General features: G+C 45.1%; 1 protein-coding gene across 4 annotated transcripts in view; it reads right to left on the reverse strand.

Annotated features, from left to right (window-relative positions):
* GRIA1 (glutamate ionotropic receptor AMPA type subunit 1) overlaps positions 1–23,194 on the reverse strand; it is a 157,507-nt gene extending 134,313 nt beyond the window's left edge. For all 4 annotated transcript variants that reach the window (XM_077823714.1, XM_077823713.1, XM_077823710.1 and 1 more), the window contains exons 1-2: positions 23,113–23,194; positions 20,665–20,802 (exon numbers count right to left, since the gene is read on the reverse strand). In XM_077823714.1, coding sequence (XP_077679840.1) covers positions 20,665–20,802; positions 23,113–23,194 — 220 coding nt within the window. The remainder of the gene's footprint in view (positions 1–20,664; positions 20,803–23,112) is intronic.
* Positions 23,195–24,391: the final 1,197 nt, after the last annotated feature.

Here is a 24,391-nt window from a genome sequence, read left to right on the forward strand (position 1 = left end):
ATCTCCACCGACGTGACATCTTTCACATATAATTTATGAAAACCATCCGTTAACAGGCATAGAACTTCAGCTTTCCATTCTCCTCTCTTGTGCTTTTCCCGCTTACACTGTCTGCTAAATCTCCATAGCGTTGCTAAGTCCAGGGAGCTTCGGCCATAGTTGGAAAAACCTTTAAACAGCTAATTAGCATCACAGAAATGTGGACGTCACATCATGCGACAGCATAGAGGAAACATTTGCCCAACAAATATTTTGGACATTTAACAAGGATGATGCCCTCCATAGACCCCATCCCCCCAGCCCCAAGGCTTTATCACTGTCCTGGGGCATCCTGGCCCTGTAAGGAAACTTCCAGACTTTGGAAGGAGGCATTCCGGGGATTGCAGTTCCCAAAGAGCATGTGAACTAAAGGCTTCACCAGCAAGGCATGATGGGAAAGGGAGGTTATTTATCATCTCTGTCCTTTGCTAGGGATGCACTTGTATTGCCCTATAGTTCCCATGCACCATGGAAACTTGCCTGAAATCTGTAACAGGACCATGCTGAACTTGCACCTTGCCTTAAGGGGGCACTATGCCCTGCTACTACCATTCTCTTCTCTCTGCTTTGGGTCTTTGCTTAAAATTGATTCAGAAGACAGTGTCTAAATCCATTGGATGAGCTCCCTAATCCTTTGCTACCCTTTCAGAAGAGGCAAAGATTCCAGCCCACTGGAGCTCGTCTGAGGGACTGCCGGCAGAATGCAGCAGATTCATTGTGGGGCGGGAGGGTAAGATCAGCCTAAAGCAGAAACGATCCCACATTGGTAAAGAGGAACATAAGTTCTGTGAGGAAATGATAGGTTTGAAGTTATGACAATGTCTTACTTTTCATTCTGCAAAGCACCGTGTACCTCTATAATGCCATGGCGGTGCTTAGATTTTTTTTTTCTGCCAAGTTCACATTTGAGAAATCCAAGTCTCATCTTAATCACTGCTACAAAGTCATACCTCCCCCCCAACCCCCCCAATTCTCCTAACCTGTGGCACCCACTGCAGTTCCACCCCAGCCTCCTACATGCTCTGATAATACACCACTCTCTGGCTTGCAACATGCCTTTCAATTACAGTCCTGAGCCTATCGTCAGATCTACCCGAGTCCTGCTCTGCTACCAACCCTGCTGTTCGAATCTAGGCTGATATATTTTCAGGCCCTCTCTCCAGATTATGTGTGAGGTGTTGTTTGCTCGGGAAGCTGACAGCTTGCTGAAATGCCTGGCTAAATTTGCTGAAGCTCCAGCTTAAATTCCTCAGATGTTCTGGTGGAAAGAAGAGCTTTACTTCGCCTTCTGCCCCTTGAAGTCAGCCCTGATTTAGAGACTGCACGAGTGGAGGTTTACGGATGGCGTCTCCAAATTAGGCTTGTCAAAACCACTCTCAACATAGCACTGGTGCAGCTGCCTCCCAAAACTCTCCACTGATCCTGAAAGGCTACAAAGCTCAAAATAGAAATAATTTAGTCTTTTAACACAGAGACACTTGGGAACATGTCATTCTCTGGAGGTTCGGTCCACACACCGGCTTCCCTTCCGTTCACCTCCCTCCCCTCTACCGGTCATTTAATTAGCGAGGTTATTGTCTTTGAAAGGACTAGGATGTTACGATGCAATGCAATGGGACTGGGCAGAAGGCATGCTCCTCAGAGGATATTGATTTCTCATTTTCTGCAATGGGATTTCCATTTTTATAGTGACATTTATTCTCTTAATGCAGCACAGCCAGACCCAGCTTTTGCCAAAGCAGCCTGAAAAGTGCCCTTTTAAGGAGGAAGCTGGCAGAATGTATAGAAAGGATCAGAGCACTCACCCACTAACTTTTCATCCCAGGAGAGCTGAGGGCATGTGTGGCTCAGGCCACAAGTGAAATGAGTTCTGTGGCCTCTCAGCCTTCTCCCTCATGGTAGCTTGTCGACAGTACAAAATCATTGTTCGGTACAGTCCGCCTCCAGGCACTGAATACCACATAGGCAACTAGAGGTGCTTGGTATTGAAGGGCAAAGGGCATTTTATAGCCCTTAACATCTGGGTGTTTGACTTTATCCAATATTATCAGCCCCTCAGTTACTTCACTACAAAACGATTACCTAAAGCTTTAAAAAAAAAGAGCCTGGTAGACTATTACAAATAGTCTGAACTGCTCCCTATACCAAAAGTTTAAATGTTCCTGTGATGGGGCCTCTCCGATGACCACCTGGGTGCTCCTCTGGGGCAGGGACTCTCTGATGGTCACCTGCACACTTCCTGGGCGCAGGGCGCACCCCCTAAGGATAAAGCTCTGTCCAAAACCAATATGAACACTCTCCTTCCTTGTGCAGAGGGGCTGGACGTAAACTTTCTGCAAAACAGATTGTAAAGAGGAGAGACATTCAAATATCTGACTCCCTTAAAGGGCCATGTTCTGCTCAGCTACAGAATCATGGTACTATGCTTTATTGTACTACACTATTGCAAGACTATAGATTGACATTGTTTTTCATAGAGCCAGGCCACGGCAATTTGTTACTACAGAACATAAACCAAGTGAAATCTCACTCTTCCATGCAGGGAGTGGCATTTCGTATCAATCTAGGTGTGTTTCTTTTCTTTGACAGGTTAAATGCCCTGTTGTGGGGAGCAGAAGGGAAGGGCACTGGGGCAGTTATGGAATGGTTTGCTCCTGTCCTCCTGGGCTTTAACCTTGTTGCACTCATAGAGGAGTCAGCACAATATTAACAGTGTGTCAGGCAAGCTGCCTGGCCATATGGCCCAAACCACAGTGCCCTGTTTTGGGCTAAAGATGAGCGGGTAAATTGTTCTCCTGTCACTTCAAAATGGAGAGGCGGTGAATGAACCTACATGGTTCTTTGTTGCCATAACTGTATCACAAGAACAGATGGCAAAGAACAAATACCATGGCTGTCCAAAATGGCCCCTTGGCACCTCCAGTGAATGCAGCTCATCCTGTGTGAAACTGATGCCTGAGAAATCATTCCTTAATGCCTTATATACATGGGTAGTCTATCCAGCCATCCACCTACCCAGACATTTGTGCGCCCCTTAGCCACATGGTTCTTGGCTGTCAAACTTGGGGATGGCAAGTAGGGTCTCCCATTGGTCCCAAGAAGTGACAACCTGCTCCCCACCATACACAAACCTGGGTCACTTTTCCCATCATCCATTTACAGGTCTTGGCAGTCATGAAAAGAACATGCCTCTGGCTGGTTGCCTGCTTTCCAGCTGAGATCACACTGCCACTGCATCTGTAGCACCGGTCCAGTGACTCCTATCGTGCACCACAGCTGGGGCCCTACTCTGCTTCATCCTCATTATCCTCCCCCCACGTCATTGTGTGGGCTCATTAAAACAGTGTAGTAAGTGTCTGCTTCCTTAGCCCAGTATTTAGATGAGACAGCTTCAAAAACACCTACAGGAGACAGGGTAGCAGCGTATCTCAAAGATGTGGATGGGGCCATTTGGGACGTGAGTCTAAGCCCTTTGAAATCAGTGGCAGTCTCTACTGACTTCACGGGGTTTATGGTCAGGTCCATGGGCATGCCACTTTTCCTTACCCAGAGAAGAGACTGAAATGGCCTTAGACATTATCAGTTTTTCAGACTATGGCGTCATCAGTTGAAAAACCATGGTTAAAGATGGTTGAGGCCTGGTTTCAGTGACACCATTTTGTTGGGTGGTTTGGCCGACCTCTGTGGATGGGGCGAAACTGCATCAAATGTGTGTTTAAAGAGCACATTTGAGGCCATCTCCAGTGTTCTTGCATCCACATTAAACTCAGAATTACAAAGTACGTCGGAGATTATAGATTCGCTTTGCTGCCTCCATGTTCGAACGTACTCTACTGCTGTCATCTCCACACAGTTCTTTGGTCAGTGTGACAAGGCCTAAGATGAGATAACCACCAAGGCTGAAAGGCTCAAAATGCAGGCAACCCACCCCGCAGCCCTAAAAATTACACTAATAAATCCCTGCTACCCGTACAAATGATATGCCAGCCGTCCAAACTCCAGAATCTGAACGGGGGTGGGCACAGTGGGTTTCATCTCTCAGTTTGGATAATGCCAAACCATCCTTCGCAGAGGCGTTTAATCCCAGGATACATGTGAAGAGCAAATTTATTTGCCTTTGGAGCCTATCAAATGGCACATATTATTTTTAAAGCACCGCAAGAAGAGCCTTGCCTATGGGGAACGAAGAAACTGAAAGCAGTGTGTCTCGGGTGGCTGTGGGGAAAGAAGTTGCATTTTATAAAGGAAGCCCAGTTGGATCTGGGAAATCTGCGGTCATCATCATCATCAACATCATCTCAAGGTGGGATAATCTGATAATCAAAGCTTCTCATGAAAAGCAAGGCACAAACCTCCACCTGGGATTTACCTGCTTTAAATCCTCACAGAATCCTGCCTAACTCCACATCAGAGCCTTCTGTCTCCACCAGTGTGGGTGTAACCCCCGCTGGCCCCCGCCATTCAATTAGCTCTTGGCTTTCCTCTGCCCTCACCTCTTCCTGTCCTCATTGTTGAGTGCCCTCAATTCTACACCCTGCATAAAGGTACCCCTCTTTTTCCTGGTCTTTCAATGCACAGGCTTACCTGCCCTTCCCTGAATCTGCTTGTTTGTGTCTCAATTTATCCTCAGCCTACAGGAGTTTTGTGGCACTTCTACAAAAGAAGCGGTACAAAGAAACCTGCTGCCATTGTCTGCACAAGCATTGAAGAGAGAGAGGAATTCCTTGGTTCATTCAATCCTGGAGATAAATTCCTTCAGCAAAACTTTTCACCTGGGAGAGTTGGGTTTCAGCTGAGCTGTAGTTGAGCTTCAGACTAGCTTATGGTTTGACAGCCAATTTGTCCAAGTGCTCTAAAATTCATATGCATGCTGAGATTGCCTTGAGATTTGCTGTCTCACATCAGGGTTCAAGGTGTGATTCATTGTCCACAATTTGGGGTTGTCATAAAACAATATTTTAAAAGCACAGATGGGAATTTTTTAAAAGTGCTGAGCTCACACAAACATCCTGGGAATAAAACTTCATTGTGACTCATATGGTTTGTGTTCTGCTGCAGATTTTTATTAGGATTTACTATTCGTATTTAGAGCTTGTTAGAAAGTAGGGTTTTACTTCTGCACAGAATTTTCAACAGCAACAATTTTTTTGTTGTTTTAACTGATATTTTTTAAGAAAAATTCAGACTTTATCAAAAAATGAATTATTGCAGGTTTTGTGTATTCCGCTTTTTGGACAAAATATTAAAAAAATCCCACAGAAAGCAAACACTTTTCAGGAAACATTTCATTTAGACAAAAATGTTTTTCAACAGAAAATTGCAGTTTCAACAGAAAGGTTTCCACCAGCCCTATGAGTATTGGGTTAGGTGAGGCCCAAATCAAGGATCTGGGCCCCAGGCTGCTAGATGCTGTACACTCACAATGAAAAGATGTTCCTTGCCCCAAAGAGCTTACACACTCATTTTGAGATGAGAGACAACAGGTAGATGCAGACAGACAGATGGGGAGTCCAAGGTAGCAGATGACAGCTAGAGCAGGAATCACCATACTTGGTGTTGGGAAGGAATTTTCCGCTGAGTCAGAGTGGCAGAGACCCTGGGGGGTTTTCACCTTCCTTTGCAGCATGGGGCATGGGTCACTTGTTAAAACTACTGTAAATGTGGATTCTCTATAACTTGAAGTCCTTAAATCATGATTTGAGGAGTTCAGTAACTCAGCCAGAGGTTAGGGGTCTATTGCAGGAGTGGGTGGGTGAAGTTCTGTGGCCTGCATTGTGCAGGAGGTCAGACTAGATGATCATGATGGTCCCTTCTGACCTTAAAGTCTATGAGCTATCGCGGGGATCACAGCAGTCACACACATGAAATGCAGCAGGGTGGAAAAAAGCAGCAAATGACTGCAACAAAGTCCTGCAACTGCAAACAAAGTAGAGAGGGGCGGAGAGGAAATAAATTGTAGCATATGGCATCTTCTGTCCCTAATATAGGGCTTGATCCTGCACCCAATGAAGTCAATGGTGCAGGATCAGGCACCTATCACACAGGCTTCCTTGTAGGGAGAAAACATAGAACCCTGGATTACTCGTGGAATAATTCATGAGTGGCGTAGTTTAGTGACAACTGAACCTGTTTTACCTGCTCTCCCATTGACCTCTGGGACAGCAAATTCCCTGGAATCATATATAGTACTTTGAGAACCCAGTGCTTTCTTCCTCCTGATCACCTATTCCAAGAAGCTCTGTGATAATGACTGCAAGAAACTTTGGGGTGAGCTCATAACTGCGGAGACAAAGATAATGTAGCCTAAAATGCCATCAGCTCACAAATCTCTGTATTTTGAGCAAAAATCATATTCCTACTGAGCATTTACAGCATGTACACGATACAGCTTTATGGTTTTGGCTCAGTGCAACACCGATCTGCCAAAGTTACCTCCTGGCCTTCCTCCCAATATTTCTGACATGGTTGAAAACAAAACACCCTTCCCCAACCTCCCCCCCACCCGGCTTCACTTAAAGAATTTCCCAGTGCGGTGATGGTCTTCAACTTTGCAGGAGAAAGAGTTCTGGGTCACTGTACTGCATGCCTTTCTCTGCGCATGCCCCAGGGCATGTGTACACATGTCCTGTTCTGTTTGATTCAGCAAAAGGCGGCAAGGGAGGCGTCCCTCTGAATGCACAAACTCTCGGCTGGCCCCCGTGCCAGATCTTAAAGCAAATTGTTTTCAATTCCACGCAGCATCTTTAGGCAAAATGGACTGTAGCAGCACAGCGGAAGCTGTCTGCTGCCTGGTAATAAATGAGCTGTTAGCAGAGGCAGCGGCGCTCACAATTCCATTTGCGATTTGAAGGGCTCACAGCTGCTTCTCGTTTTCATAATACCAAAAAAAAAAAAAAAAAGAAGAGAGAAGAGGACAAAGGAGTGACATGAAGCCAACCTCCAGATTCTTTCCAGTCACTGCTCTTCAATAAAGAGATACTGTCAGATACAGCTTTCTTGGGATGGAACATTTTGAATGTAAAACTTACTGTTGCTGCAAGTGAAGGACTAGTCGCTTCAGCTGCAGTCAGGAATAGCACGGGAAAAACATGCTTACCCCACACGTTACATATCTGTGATTAAAGACATGGACCCCTTTTCACCACCACGACAGCCACAATGCTCCTCAGTCCTGGGCTGCAGCACATTCCCCCCACTGCATGCTCAGTACACCTCAATCCTGATGCGAATACACATCAACCATGAGCTGCACCAGCTCCCGCTATTCCATGGCTGCTCTTTCCATGTCACAAAGCAAGGCTATCATGCCTCAATCCTCCAGTCCCCAGGCTTGGGCCTCCTGGACCAGAGTTTTTAACTAACTTGTATTTGCTTTGTTAGTTTTGTGACTAGGAAGCACCATGAATTTCTGCCTGAGCCAGACTCAAGCCAGGAAATGTGGATCTAGCTGGATTTCAAACACCTCAAAGTTTGGGTGTGTTTGGATGCAGGGTTATGGTTCCACCATTAAAAATTCAGATCCAGAGTGGGTTCAGATTTTGAATATCCTTAAAATCCCCAGGAGCGTTTGTTTGGATTTTGGGATTTGGTTCTGACCCATCTCAAATGGCTGCACAAAACTTGCTAGCTTAGAAATTAAATTTCCCATTGGCAAGACTCTGATTTGGAAAGAAAATAAGATGTTTGTCTCTAAATGGTCAAAGCAGTGCACAGAGATTTAGCTGGGCTACTCCCATGAAAGCCAGTAGGAGTTACACAGCCAAACCCCTAGGTTGTGTTTTGAATATGCTATGGTGAACATCTGGAGGACTATCCTCCACAGACCGACATTTTTAGGCTCCTTCTGAGCCCAGCCCACAAGATCCCAGGGGAACACCATGACAGCCTGGGAGCAAGAAAAGAGAAAGAGATCTGTATAAAATGACAGCAGAAGCAAACCAGTGTATCTTTATTATATGCCTGCAAACACAATTACAGCAGCAAGCGTGTGAAAATGAAAAACGTGAGAGAGGCCAAGAGAAGGGAAACACATCTCAGAGCAACAGCAGATCCTGCACATGTGCAGAAGGATGGGACCATTCTGGAGAGACTGATACAAGCCATTAATATTCCATGAGCCTATTGTGGTGTTTAGATGTTGCTTGTAATTATTAGAATTGGGAGCACTGGCTGCTGGGAGCCTGAAAGGACAGGAAACAGGAAGGAGGGGGGAAGAGTTGGGAGGCTGGGAGAGAGCTACAGAAGGTGCAGCAGCAGCTTGGTAAAGAGGTTTCCACTTTGAAAATAAAGTCCTGTAGAAGCTTGTTAGTACCTTGCCTGGTTGATACAACACATATGGATTCTTTGCTCCCTAATAGAAATGTTAAGCTCTCACAGCTGTGAATCATTCAGTCTAGTTCTGCTTTATACAGGCTTTTGCTGCTCGCAGAAAAAGAAAGGAAATGTTTGGTGCCAGGTAGCGTTATTTGCTTTAGTAAAGTATCAAGACTTTTAAAAAGTGTCATACCCAGTTTAAGGCTCATGCCAAATGTTGTGCCCTAAGCACTGAAGAATGAATTGGTGGAGCATGTAGATGGGCTTATGGGCACGGATTCCTTCTTTCTTCTCTGCCCCATCCCCCTCTTCCTCAACAGGTCCCCGTATAGGTGCCATCCGTCCTCCAAAGGGGATTCCCTGTTTCTGCGCAATCATCTCTGCTCAGTTGTCGGCCGTGTTCCAGAACCCTTCAAGCAGTGGGAAAGATTCTGGGCAATGGTGTTTATATTTTAAAACTAATAGACAAATGGTGGGGATTGGACAGTTAGTGCTGACTCTGGAACTTCCCTGAATACATTAGAAAACGGGTTAGAAATGCTAGATGATTGAGAGTGCGGTTCCTAGCAGGTAGCCTGAAAGACTTATGAGCTTGGAGTGTCAAAATATCACCCCCACATCCCAGATTTTTCTTCTCTGTCTGTTGAATCTATCTGCTGCCACTGGTGTATATTTTTTGTTCGTGAAACTAGCCATTATGACACAGCCGAGGCCATGAGAGGACTCCAGTGCTGCTGCTGGGAGAAGCCTCTCTGTAGTGGTTCTGAAATGCCGGTGGCCTAGGAGAGGGTATTTGCTGTAGGGCTGTATTCCACACCAGCTCAGCACAAGCTGGCACAGAGAGAGGTGTAGGGGCTTGCTGGAGAAGAGCTATCAAGTCCATAGTTAAGCGGACCCAGCACCCACAACACCTCTATCTGCAAGGGCTTTGTGCAGGGCAGGAAGTGAGTTTGCACCGTAATGACTGATGGCACGATACCAACGAGCAAGCAGGGCTCCATCTGGAATGTCCTGTTAACAGTTTGGGTTTGAAATGGGGGGTCTAGTACTTTTCATTTATTTATAATCATTCAGTTGGATGGCTCCTGTTTTATCCTAGATTCCGAGGCCGGAAGGGACCATTGTGATCACCTAGTCTAACCTCCTGTACAACACAGGCCATCAAGTTCCCCCTAAATAATTCCTAGAGCAGAGCTTTTAGATAAACTTCCAGGCTTGATTTAAAAATGCCCACTGACTGATTTACAGCCCGTGGTAAATTGCTCTAATGGTTAATTACCCTCACTGATAACATTTTTAGATTACGCAGTCAGTAATCCCAGAATCTAATGAGTGAGGTGGCAATAGGCCCATGAATATGGGCATTTTTGTAACTATATGATTAAGTGATGGCTTGCTAGCCCCTTGATGCTGAAGTCCTGTTAACCCACAGGACAGATACAGCATGGGAAGGGTCCATGTAGGCTTCCCACAAAGGAGGGATTGGTGGGATTACAGAAGACCGAACAGGTTCTTCTACCCATTCACTTCTAGGTCTCTCTGTTGAGACTGACATCGCATTCTGATAACATCTCACGCTATAGGCAACTCACTGCCAGCAATTAGACTGAGTTCACCAGCTTGTTACCTGTGGGCTCCCAAACAGGTATCGGATGGTAACAACTATTGACCACTGCCAGTCTTGATGGATGATGAAAGATTGCATCCTAGATAGCAATCTTCTGAGTTGCCTTGTCCTTCAGTGGCTCTGGTCTGCCTGTCTTTTTTCCTATAAACTCCACTTATGCTTCCATTGGAAATGAGCGAGGTGACACCAGGCCAGCCCCTGGACAACAGCCATCCACTTTGCTCACCCTCAGCAGTGGGTTTTGACTGGCAGAAATGGCAATGTCTAATCAGTAACAGCACCAGGACTGGGAGAGCCTGGAGACTAAGGTAACTCAAATTAAGTCAGCTAAATGCACTTAGCTATGCATTTAAATTAAATGCAATAGGATAGCTGTTACAATCTAATAACATTTCAGGACGATGAGGTAGGGAAGTCTGCATAATCCATTCCTAGTCTGCTGACCTACAAGGATATAGCTACTGAGCTTTCAGCCTGAAATCATGGGTTTTTTCCCCTCCCTCTCTAACAGTCTTTTGCGCATAGCTGTGGTTTAAGCATCCATTACTTCCTTTTGTAGTTCATTAAATACATTAATCATCCTCTGAACAAAGAAATTTCTCCTGAATTCCCTACAGGCCAGACCTCCTTCTTGGCTGCAGCATATCTCAGCAGCCCAGCCCTTGTTACAGTGACAACAATACTTTCTAATAGGTGCTTTTGTTTCCTTTGCTGATTCTGTATGCTTTCCCCAACAGGTGCCATGCACTGTACAGAGGGTCTTAAACCTCTGTCCATGCTCATGCCTAAATCCTCTCCCTTGTGGTGTGCTCCTGCTTAAGGCATAATCCACATGGCTGTCACCTTTAGACCAGATCTTCACTACATGATGTTCTTCCAAAGTGCAGATCCTCATTTTATTGGCGTCCTCGAGCAGGCAGTATCACTCCCTAGTGGTAGCTGCTCGACTCATGCAATGCTTGCAGGTTTCCATGCCTCATGGCCAGGGGCTGCGTGTTGGGACTACGTGAGGGTGAGCCATGGCCTTGAAATAAAGCACTGAGAGCAGGGACTGAAGAAGGGGAGTGGGGGTCAGCAAAGTTCCTGAGACAGGAGCAGGGTGTAGTCCTCTAGAAACAAATTTGAGTAAGGGCACCACAGAGCAGGTGAAGAGAGGCTGGAGAGCAAGTCGTTGTACCCAGAGTTCTCTTCATCATCACTAGAACACAGGGGCAGAGTGGTAACTCTGGGGGTGTTATGGGATATCAAGTCTGGCATTCCACTGCATTTATTATGTGGTGGGGGGCAGGGTCTGAGCCCAGCCCCAGGCTTGGCAGGTTCCACTCCCTACAGCTAGAGCTCGTGGGTGAATTGCTGGAGGCCTCTTGCCTCCGTGCTGATGTTTGGATGCAGTGGTGCCGGTCGCTCCCTTGAGCCAGCATTCCGAACACTGGGGGTGGAAACCAGTTACTGCAGGAACTCATGCTGGCTTGCTCTGCAGGAGAGGATCCAGCAGAACCTGGCTGGACCCCTCACCTCTTCCCGTCCCCTCTAAACCCAGCAACCTATAGCCCCAGGTGGTAAGGGAGAAGGGAAGGAACCCAGCATGGAGCAGCTGGCACAGGTTCCTCTTGGTGTATGTACGTGGGAGGGAGGAGAGGGATTATGGGCCCAATGCAAAGCATGTTGAAGTCAGATATTTCCATTGGCTACCGTGGGCTGTGGATCAGGCCTTGAAGGCATCATTGTCAAAATATTCCCAAAACAGCTATAACCACTGCCACCAGTCCCTCCATTTTTGCTGCCCTTCTTCCTTTCTTAGCACTACTCCATCTCTTAGCATTTCTCCCTGTCTTCTCCTCAGCCATAGAATTCCACTGTCCTCCATGCGTTACTGCCTCCTGGATCTCTTCTGAATTCTCATCTCCCTCCAATCCCACCTAATTTTTACTGCTCCCCTGTTAGGTGCTGACACAGTCCAGAAGAGCTCCACCCCCACCCATTCTTGCGAGCAAAGCCTTCTGCGGTATGTTAGTGCTGCATGGATGCAAAACAAACTGGCTCAGAAGCTCTGGGGACATCAGCTGTGTGGGCAGGTAGCAGGAAAACCACAGCTGAATACTATGCTTATATATATTGCTCAATGAAACTTTGCCCAAGTAAAGAAGGGCAAACTAAAGTCAGGCAAGTTCCTTGCATACTGCATCTAAGTCATCAAAAGAATTTTGCGGGCCTAACAGCAGTCCCTGAAGCCCTTGACCTCTCATCACCTTTCTGCTCTGTCTCCATTACCACGATTTCCAGGACCTTTGTTATTTAGTCAAAACCAAGATTTTTTTTTTTTTGGTCACATAAGAGCCCTGCCATCAGCTGACCATTACTTACTAACGTCAGACATCTGTCTTGTTTGTACTCTACTTTGTCTACACAAATATAAAAAGCCCCTCTCGCTGAAGCCTGAGCATGGTAATTTGCATCTGTTTCTTGCTGCCTCTCGCTGTCACTTTCTTAAAGAGATCAGTCAGGGTTATGAAGCATAAGCACATCTCCTTTCTATAGCCCTGGAGCTGGGTGAGGCAAGGGTTGAAGTTTAAACAGTTTTCGGGGTGGAGCAAGGGCGGGGTAGAAGTTACTGAGAAAAAATAAAAACATTTTTTAAAAAGTGCACTGGAGGGATTGATTGGGTACGGCTATTACAGAGCAGTGAAAGGAAATCAACTAGCGAGTGTTACTGTGCAGGCAAACGGCTGATTGGGTCAGCATATGACCAAGGGACAGTTACAGTACACACTATTTTAACAGTGACATGTGTTATTTGGACATATGCTGTGTGGAGAAGATGCTGGATTGCTAGTGGCCAGATTTTCTGATACCCTTCTTCATGCTGGGGAGCACTTTACAGGCCCACTTTCTTTCCTTGCCTACTCATTGTGAGTCACTCTGGCCCCAAGTACGTACAAGTGTATTTCTGAGATGAGAAGACAAAGCTACCTCTGTTCCAAGTGATGATGTTAAAATAGAATAATTCTTATCTGTGTTACTAAAGTACCAACTTAGAAAATTCCAGCTGGGAGGATTTTAAAGATTCTAATTAACTTTTTACGCATAAGGTGCTCATATTCTTATGTTTTTTGTGGCATGTCACTCAAATTGGACATTGCAACTAGGCTGAGACTAGTTTCATTCTTGCTTCTCATATCTTGATTTTAGTAAAGCTTTTGACAAAGTCCCACATGACATTCTCATAAGCAAACTAGGGAAATGTGGTCTAGATGAAATTATTATAACCGTGGGTGCACAACTGGTTGAAAGACCATACTCAAAGAACAGTTATCAATGGTTCTCTGTCAAACTGGGAAGGTGTATCTAGTGGGGTGCCACAGGGGTCAGTCCTGGGTCTGGTACTAGTCTATATTTTCATTAATGACTTGGATAATGGAACTGAGCATATGCTTATGAAATTTGCAGATGGTACCAAGCTGAGAGGGGTTGCAAGCACTTTGGTGGACAGGGTTAGAATTCAAAACAACTTTAGTAAATTAAAAAAAATTGGTCTGAATTCAACCAGATGAAATTCAAAGAAGACAACTGCAAAGGATTTCACTTAAGAAGGAAAAATCAAATTTACAACTACAAAATGAGGAACGACTGGCTAGGTGGCAATACTGCTGGAAAGGATCTGGGGTTATAGTGGATCACACATTGATTCAACAATGCAATGCAGTTGCAAAAAAGACTGATATCACTCTGAGGTGTACTAAAGGAGTATTGTAAATACGACATGGGAGGTCATTGTCCTGCTCTACTTGGCACTGGTGAGGCCTCACCTGTGTCTAGTTTTGGTTGTCACACTTTAGAGAAGAGGTGGACAAATTTGAGAGAGAGCCCAAAGGAGAGCAAAAAATGATCAAAGGTTTAGAAAACCAGACCTCTGAGAGAAGGTTAAACAAAACTGGGCATGTTTAGTCTTGAAAAAAACACTGAGGGGGGGACAGGGACCTGATAACAGTCTTCAAATATGTGAAGGGCTGTTCTAAAGAGGATGGGGATCGACTGTTCTCCATGCCCACTGCAGGTAGGACAAGAAGTAATGGGCTTAATCTGCAGCAAGGGACATTTAGATTAGTTATTAGGGAAAACTTTCTAACTATAAGGGTAGTTAAGCACTAGAATAGGCTTCCAAGGGAGGGTGTGGAATCCCCGTCGCTGAAGGTTTTAAGAACAGGCTGGACAAACACCTGTCAGGGATGGTCTAGGTTTACTTGGTCCTGCCTCAGCGCTGGGGGCTGGACTTGGTGACTCATGAGGTTCCTTCCAGCCCTACATTGCTATGAGTCTATGCCCTAGCACAGTGCTGTTGCGTTTGCATCTCCAGCCCTAAAAGGGAAAATATACATTTAAAAATAATTATTTTTATTGGATTTGGGCAGAAAAAAACCTCATTATGACACTCTTCTTAATATCCTCATTAGGATTTCAACACACACAGAGAGCTTTTTAATATACTAAATGCAACATTTAGGCCTCAATTGTTCAGTTGTGTCTCTTTTATAGATCATTTCAGATAGAGAAAGGGGTGAGAAAAGAGTGAAAAGTGATCAGCACACAGAGGACGTAATTGCACCACTGCTTACTCTTTCTAAAATCCCCTCTTTTAATGTTGCCTGGCCACCTTTTACCCATGCAAGGCTTGTCCCGTTTTTGTCACTAATTAATGTCTGGGATCCATCCCGGGAGACAGGTTAGATTTGCAGGTGTAAAATTCCCCCTGTTCCTATCATGGCTGTCACGTTAGCTTTTCTCCACACCCCTGGCACCTCTCCTATTGCCTGTGAGGAAAACGAATGTCATCATTCAGAGAATAAATATCCTCCCGTCCTCTGATAAAAGAAAACAAACAAACCTGACTCTATGAATCCTATTCACTGAGGTTTAACACTATGTAACAGACAGAGTAGTGTCATGTCTGCCAAACAGCAATCTGGTATTGTCCATACCGCCTACAGATTATTTCAGATGAGATTCCAACAGGGATTCTCCCAGTCTGCTGGTGATCAGACACTATAGTGACAAAGGCCATCTAAGCATATAGATAGATTAGACAAAGACTATACTAGACATGTCAAATGTCTTCCCCCTACTGGCGGCAGCAGTCATAAAAACAAATTTCTCTGTGCATGTCTTCTGAGCTTCCTCTCCTTTTGGGAGCAGCACAAGGGACCAGATCCCATCCTTGTTGCTAGTTGCTGGCCAGACACCAGAACAAGCTCAGTCAACTAGCAGCCACCCAGCTGGTAGGCATATCCTGCATGTTCCCCCAGCAGAGGTCCCAGCTCAGGATTTTGTGGGCAGAAGCAATATGATAATATCACTCTCATGGGAGCTGGAAAGCAGCTGCTCTCCAGCAGCTCTAGGAGGAGCTTAACCCACCTCTCTTCTGGGAGCCACTCTTTGCAGATCTTTGGCAAAATTCACCCCCTTCAGCCCCTACCTACCCTATTTATGTGTGGATTTGACTGTATGGTGGTAATGTCTCATTTAACAACCATTAGCTTTTAATCAATGTAAAACCGATCCCACAGGGTGGCGCGCACCCTCAACACCCATTGACTTAAATGTGAGTTGACAATGCTCCATTGTTCACAGAAGACACCTGGCTACATCTTATTATAAAATCTAAAGAGATGCATTCATTCGCAGAAGCTATTGCATTAAGTAGATGACATTTGACATTAAATAGGTATTTCTGCTCATTTAGATTGTGTTAAGTAGGCATATCTATCACTGCAGAAGTACGCTATTTACATTATTTTTAAAGTACTACTCAACCCCTGCCAGCCCTACACCACCGCAAAATTTACATAGTATCCTAGGACAGGCCTCTCCGGGATTGAGGACGTTTAATTACAAAACTGCATTTTAATTGATTGCTGCCGGAATAATTACAAGCAGCACCATTCTGAGCAATGGCGACCGCTCTGTTTGTCAACAAAAAGGGATTTTTAATTCAACATACAATAATTGTTTAATTAAATCACATTTAGATCATCATTTGAGAACATTAAAATGTGTGTCTTACTTCCTGCCTTTAAAAAGGTAATTTGAGAGATAAAGAGCACGGTACAGAAGCACTGTATGCACATGGGTGTCTCAAGCAAACAAACAAAATAATTTGTGTTTGGTTAGTCCTTTATGTATTATTATTGCTATCAAATTATCTTGGCATTATAGGTAAGAACCTAATCAAATAATGGGAGATCAGGACAGATCTCTTCTTAATTGGTTCTGCTATGTAGTTTTACAACAGAAGCTCATTCCTCTTGTTTTCATTTTCTAAAGTATCACTGATTTTATTAATAGTATTATTAGTCCGGTAGCAGTACCCATTCAGGATCACCCAATCAGCGATGGGCACTGTACATGCACAGATGGAGAATGATATCACAAAGTATTATGGTCTGGATTTTCAGCCTCCACGCACATGCAGCTGAAAATTCATGCACTTTGCATGTGCAAACACCTGCATGCCGTGCCACGAATGCAAATGTTTGTGTCAACCCTTTAAATTGCCTGGTACCTAGGCACACACAAAGACTAGCCTTTGCACCAACCAAAACCCATTGGATCCAGTCGGTTATATGGGTGCAAATGCTAATACTTTTCAGGAGGTGGTTTTACTTGCAAGTGGTGGTGTGAATGAATGACGGCCACTGTCCTTGACTGACACCTTAGGGATTGAACCATGCACCTCCAGAGCAAAAAGCATGAGCTAAAAGCCATTGCTTAGTAATGTGGGGCTGTAACAACTCATATCCTTGGCACAGAGGAGATCTGTAATGCACACCCAACAGTAGGTTACTCATGCTTCAATGGAGACCTAGTAGAAGCCGAGCTGAAAACTGACCTTCAGTAGGGGCAGGCTGAGTGCAAACTTCTTGTACACAACTCTGTCAGTGCCCTTTGATCCCTGACTGAAATACCTTTGTTCAGCATGGTCCTCCACTTAGCTATGCAGTTGCAGCGGAGTCCTAAGTTGCAGCACTCTGCATTTCAAGGAGCCGGCATTTCACACCATTCTACCAATACCTCTCACGTCTGAGCTCCAGCAGCTCCTGCTGAGCGGACACGGACAGTCAGTCCCAACACAAAGTACATGGTGGGTTTTGTGAGGTAGACAAAGCTCACTGGAGACCACAACATTAATTTCCAATTACGACCGCAGCCAGAATCTGCGCTCGGGTCTCTGAAGGGGACTGGAAAGTTCTATATAATCTTTTGGGCCACTGAATTCCAGTACTAACCCTGCTATATAATGTCACGATTTTGCCCTTTATACTAACCTCTCACTGGCATATACTTCTGTTGTCGGGTGGGCTGTAACATTAGTATTCTCCCAAAATAACTCTCTCTGATAAAAGATACACAAATACAGCTACCGCCATCTGAGCTGTAGGGTATCTCCTTTAACTAATGACCGTGGTCAGTCCCTCATTCTCCCTGTAAACCAGCCATGTGGGGGGCTATGTTACACACACTGACACAAACACAAAGCCAACACATTACCCTGTATCTTTGGGTCAGAGTTAATATGGTTATTAGAATGGGCCCAGTGAATTTTCACATGCCAGTACCGTCATTAACCACATGCATGAAATGAGAGGTTATTGGATATGAATTTAAATGACGGTCACTGGTTATTTTCATACTTCCATAAGGCTTAGAGGATTTTTTTTAAATGTAATGTTCTTCTTCCAGGGCTAGGATAAGGGGTTTAAAGTTCTTGTAGTACATACCTTTAAGTTAACCAATGTCTTTGAGTTGGAATTATGCAACAGCATAAATGCCAAGCTCAGCTGCATCAGAAATCACAAGCTGATTGCGGTGCTGTATCGCCGCTGACTGATGGCATGGCAACCAGTTGCAACAGACGGATATTCCACCTGGTTTATTGCCTTTCGGGACATTAGATCATAATTGTCAATCCAACATCCTCACTGATGTGAAAGCTCTGTGCATCAGTACTGGTTTCATATCCCTGTTCCATCACGGGGGTGACGGGTTACATCCTGTAGAGTGAATTGACCAGTTGTGATAACAGAGCGTATCCATCCTTACTGGGTAAAGAGTTATACGGCAGGTAGAGTAGACCGTGTCACAAATGGTGGATGAAATGCATTTTGCAAGCTGTCCTCTTGCACCAGGCACTGTCGTTTTGCTGAAGCACATGCGGCTACCTTGTCAGCACCTCGCATGCTACCTAGCTCGGCTCCGTACTTCTGCAGGGACCGCCAACTCTTAATACTGGTTTTGCATTTAGAATTGCCCACGAGGACACTGGTTACTGTGGCAGACTGGATTCTAGCATGAGGCAGTGCTTGCTGCAAGGGTCCGATCTATTAGTTTACTCAGGTCCCATGCTAGACTCATTGGTACGTGAAGCACCAGGGGCAGAGCATTTGGGGATGCAGGTAATTCAAGTTAGAGAAACAGTGGCATCTTCTGTATCTCCATGGGAACAAACAATCTGTAGCTTTAATTGGTAACATGTATATTATCTTCCAAGAATGATAGGTCCACAAAGCACTTAGGGATTTTATTCACCACAAATAAAGGGATCTTCGCTTTTCCACCCTGCAGATGTCTAGGCTTGGCACTCAGGAGGGGAATTCATCAGGAGATCACAGCCTACTTTCAGGCTAGATGACTGGATTAACTCCCTTTTTGTGCCTTTAAAACAAATGCTGCTTTCCATAGCCTTGGAGAACAGACTTTGGGAAGCTTTTAATTAAAAAAAAAATTGAGAATAAATGAAGTTGGATTGCATGGAGCGCGTTGTCTGTCTGATCTAGGACAACGTGTCCTACATAAAACTTAAATATAACATCCAGCCAGTGAAGCTTTCCATCTCTTTGGGGGGCTAGCTCGCTTTCATTTAGCCTTTGTCAGCCCACACCCCCTGTGTACTAATGATACAGGGTTTCCTAAGTGTGAAAAGACTCATGGGCCTGCTGTTATCACTAATGGCTGTGGAGTAAACACAGTCATCGGGGACAGGTGTACAGAGGGAGGAGGACTGAAGATCAGACACAATATTCTGTGAGACAGTCCTGCACCTGAGATCAGATTCCACAGGTCCTGCTTAGCTACCTGCTACCAGATCAGGAATGGACAATCCCAAACGCAGCCCATTATCCTCTCCTGGGTAGGTTGTATCCTCCTTTGACGAATATCAGAGGGGGTCTGTCTTTTTCTTATACTTTGGCAATGCTTGTTTAGCTTGTTCTGCCAATAAAGTCTCATTGAATTGACCTGAAATAGTTTTTTTCTGGCTTGAGGGAAGCCTACCAGTTGGCTCAGAAAGGACTATTAAGGAAAATAAAAAAATCTTTACAGTAGTCATTAGCTACTACAGTGAAAAAGTGGCCAAATTATTACCTCTCTCTCTCTTTTTTTTAGCGCTGTCTGAAGAATTCCAGGATTTCAAATCTCTCTGCAGACCTCACAACAGAAACATGTAACCTTCCTTCCTCTAAAGAAACACTTTGTTAATTCTTCCGCTTGTACGTACTGGGTTATTTTTCCAAGAGAACATTTTTTTTCCCCTGTGCATTTCTTAGCAGAGGAGAACAGTTTGTATCCATATCAATCTGGCTAGCCACATGACTAAACTGCAGAGAGGGTGTTTCAGTGAATCAAAAGGATACTACAAACGTTAGGCAATAACAATGCACCAGGAATCACAAAAAGAAGGCTTTCTTATATCCCTCCAGTCCCTACTGCCAGTCCTTAAATACACACACGGATTGAAAGTGATGAGTATAACACTGGATCAAATGAAAGAATTCTTTGTGCATCAAGTCACAACAGGCTCTAGTCTCTCTAACAAAGCACTGGGCTGCACAATACAAAGAGGAGAGCCCTGCAGTATTCCCATTTTGAACTGTGGGTTTTTTTCCCCCATTCTTTTTGTTGCTGCTAATCCTGATATTACCTGGTGATGCATTCTTTTTTGCTCCCAACTACCGCACATAACGAGAAGCCGTCCAGTCGGCTGTGTTCTTTAGTACCGTGCAGCTAAGCCATATTCATGGTTCTGCTGTGGCAGTTCTTTTTCAGAAACACTTTAATGGTGCTGATACTTCCAGCAGAACTTGAAACCAGACCTCTCCCATTTCTCTCATTATTGGGCATGTCCCTTGTTTTAAATTCATCCTCTGTTTGCATCTAGCACCCTTTTTACAGCTGTCTGTTACTTCCACCAGAAATGCTGCCTGGCTAAACTAAGGCTAGAGAAAGAGGTGTTCATATTAAGTAACCCATTCCACGCCCAGAAGTGGGGTCTGCATCACATCAGGGCTATGACAAACATGGGAGCAAGAACTGAAATGAAACCCCAACATGAAAAGTGTGGGAGAGATTAAGAGAGAGAGAGAAACTGCAAGATTTTTACATAGTGCTTTAAAATCATCAACAGAGAAAATATAAGACATCTCATGAACAACTGCAGAGATATCTAATGCCCAAGTCCCAAAACAAAACAAACAGAATCAGAAATCTCTTGTACAGAGTTTCTTTACGTGGAGCTGATGGAGGATATCAAGTTGGGAGCAAGAGCCCCTCTACGTACATCCCTCATTTCAGAGGAGAAACCAGCCAGGATGAAAGCCACAAAATAGAGAGAGAGAGTGTGGAAAGCCATTACTTACAGGTGTATGTCATTTCAAAGCTGTCGCTAATATTCACAATGTCAATCTGGGGAAGCAGTTTAGGGGGTTCTGTGAGCTGAGACAATGCAAACCTAAAAGCCGCATGTTCCTGGGACTGCTGATTAGGAAATAATCCCCCTAGAGAGAAAAAACAAAACAAAGCAAAGGTCTTAAATGCATCCATATTGCAAGGCTTATTTGTTACAACCAGTCTTTTGACAGGAAGCTATTGCTCCTGCACTCAACGAATGCTACTCGCGTGTGGCTAGAACTCCATAACTTCCCAGTACGGTGAGAACCAGGGGGTATGGGCTTAGGCATCTTTTGTAGCGTGTACCTTATGTCAGACATGTATCAAAAATATGCCAGCTCACACATTTCCCTCGGCCGGGCAGCAGCCAGGATGGGATTGAGCCAATTGATTTGGGGTAAGTCTCCTGCATAAGGCTAAGGGACAAGAACTGAAGTCCTGCCAGGATATCCTTATGAGGGAGAACAGCATCTCTGTACCCCCCATAACCAGTGGAGAACAGCACCTCATGCAGCTCACCCGTCTGTAGGCCCACATTCGATTCTGCCCCCCGACTCACCACAAACAGCCCAATGGATTCAAATGAGCTACTTTACTCAAAGAGTAAAGTGCTACTCGGCAGGGGTAAGGCTGGCAGAATCAGACCCAGAAGGAATAATAATTGGTGGCTGGGGACTGAGGGAAGAGGAACTCCTAAGACGGTTGTTGTAAAGGCGGAGAATTAAGCCTTCTTGACAGGCCACCTGCTGCTAAGCAGGGATGAAGTTTGCTGCACTGAGAAGACCAGCATTTTGTTTTACAGGTGACAACAGACAAAGCCTGCAAGACCAGTCAAAAATCTGACCATGAAGGGGTTTGCCCACGGAGATGATTGCCAGGATCCCAGGCAAGCCCTGGAATTATAGTACAAGGTAGCAAATCGGATAGGACTTGCCAGACTGGATTGGACCCAAGATCCATCTAGCCCAGCGTCCTGTCTCTGACAGTGGCCAGCGCCAGCTGCCTCAGGGGAAGTTGTAAGAAACCTTGTAGTAGGCATTGATGGGATAACCTGACCCCAGGGATAGTTTGCTGCTGACCCCCAAGATTTAGAGGTCAGTTTATATTCCAGAGCATGAGGGTTTAGATTCCTTCCAAACTCTTTTTATTTTAATATTTATGGTTATACAGCTGGGTTTTCTTGCTGTCCTTACAAATGTAAAAGGGAGTCTTATTATCCTGATTTACAAGTCAGGAAACGAAGCAGAGAGAGAGAGAGAGAGTGACTAATGGAATGAAAATAAAAAGGTCTATTGATTAATTACAACTTTCCCAAGCAGACTGCTTGGAAAATCAGCAAGGAACCAGCAGCGCAGAGAGCTGCCCGTTGGCAGGAAAGGCACTTTGCACATTTTCAACACGGGTTAGATCTAAGAGTGTGGAGGGGGCATTTGCGCACCAAAAAAAATTCATGCCTATGTGTTGCTGCCAAAGGAAAACCAACCTGTTAGTATGCATCCATCCATCTTTTTTTTTTTTAATGGGAAAAAAGCTTGAGGTGTCAAATAAATTCTGAGTTGGGGGTGAGTGGCTGGGAGGGAGGGGACGGGGAAAGCAAAGCAGCATAAACAGCAATAAATGCACCAGCTGTGCAGCTGGACTCACCCAGGAGTTGCTTTAACTCATTGGCTTAGCAAACGGTTGGCATTACAAAGAGAGGGGTGATAGAAAGAGACCTATGCACAAGGGAGAGAGAGGAGCAGAGATATGGTACCCAATTGCATATAATAAAATAATAATAAATAATAATAACGTGGGGGAGGGATGAGAGAAACTGTGAAATTATCGAATGGGGGAGGGCAAGAGACAAAGACATGGGGAATTGCCAGTACTAAAGGAAAGCAAGTGGAATGAAATGAAAAGAGATTTGAATGCAACATCTTCTTAGACTAGCTCTGGCCTTATTCTTTCACAACAAACAACAACAACCACCGAGATGATCTAGTGTTGTTTCCTCTGCCAGGTACTCCACCTCTAGACACGAGAAACCTTGCCAAAAATAAAATGCAATAGGTGCTTTTTTAACTACCCCGCTCCCCGTCTCTCTCCCCCCCACCCCCGTCCCCCCATGCAGAGCACCAGCCCTGGTATTTTCCTTAGCAAACAAACAAACGGGTTTTTTTGCTTCCTCCATTTCCGAGGCACTTTTTGGTGCAGGCACTGATTTCCCCCCCCCGGAAGAATTGCTACCTCCCTGCTATGATGATCCCTTCAGCAACCTACACAGCTCTATCCACATCAAAATCTACCCTGCAGATCACACAGACACACATTCTTTCTTTGCAAGCGAAGGGAATGAATTGGTCAGATCCCCCCGCTGCTTGCCAGGGAGAGTCGCTCCCAAATAGAGCCACAGCTCCGGAGCATCTCAAACTCACCTATCTGGATATTGTTGGGGAAATTGGCCCCTAACACCGTCCCTAGGAAACTGGTGCAGAAGAAGGCAAAAATGTGCTGCATATTCCCTTTTGCATTGGCGAAAAAGAACCTCAGTTCCAAGCATAGATTTGTTTTTTTTCCCCCCCTCTCGTCTCTTTCTCTCTCTCCTCCTCCTCCTTTCTGCTCTGCCTTCTGTACTGTGCCGCTCTCTCTCTTGGAATCCGGCGTTTAGACTGCTGCCTTAACACCAACTGACAGCAGGATTAACTGAGCACTGAGAGAAAGAAAGAGAAACCCTTCCTCATCCCCCCTCCACGCACGTACACACACATATACACACACACACTGTGCCCTTCCCTCATGCTAATTTCCCTCTCCTAGTGGGAGCTCAACAGCTGGGCTAAAGCCTTTCCCCACCCCTTTGTCAGTCTCTTCCTCTGGGGTCCCCTGCATTGTCCACTGTGGGCAGTTCACACAATGTTTCCCTAAAGTAACCTTCTTCCCCCACCTATTTTGGCACAGGGTATAAAGAACGTGCAAATCAGTAGGTGGCAAACTCCTACAGAGAAAGGTCTCAACTCTACAGTCTTAGGTTGATAGCTTTTTGAGCTGAGTGACTTGGCCCTTGGGATCCAGGATCTAATCGCTACACACCGGTCACTACAGCCTAGTTCCTTAACACAATAGAGGGGGATGTACCCTGGAAATCTCCCTTGAGAGGAAAAAATAATTTCAGAGTGACAGGCAGAAGACATGCCTGAGGATGAAAAGAAGGTTCTCTTGATCTTTCCTGCTGAGTTTCCAATACCCTTTCTCTGCCCATGGTTAACCTATTCTTCCCCTTTCAGTGTGTGCTTGCTGCATTTTATTCCTGTACTCATTGTGAAGGAATTCATGCTAGCACAGTCAGGTGGGCGTGCTGGAATAGCTAGGAGGATACTGTTGCCTGAGTTATTATATGAGCCATTTTGCAGGGATCCTGTGGAAGATCTAGGCTATTTTACCATTAACAGCTTTGCTTTTTTAACTTTGGTCCAGTTTCGGATTTAGAAACATTTAGGACAAGGGGCATTTATTTTGTAAACACAAATCCATGTACCATCTAAAGGATCCAGCCAGGATCAGGTCCCCTTTGTGCCAGGGGCTGCACATACACTAGGTGAAAAAGGACGACGGCCTTGAGGAGTTAACAGACAAGATGGACAAAGAGTCAGAGGGGAAACAGGAACCAAGAGAGGAAGCAGCTAGTCCAGCAAATCAGTGCCAGAGCCAGAAATG

Source organism: Eretmochelys imbricata, chromosome 8 (assembly GCF_965152235.1).
Source record: "Eretmochelys imbricata isolate rEreImb1 chromosome 8, rEreImb1.hap1, whole genome shotgun sequence".
In the NCBI taxonomy this organism is placed as follows: Eukaryota; Metazoa; Chordata; order Testudines; family Cheloniidae; genus Eretmochelys; species Eretmochelys imbricata.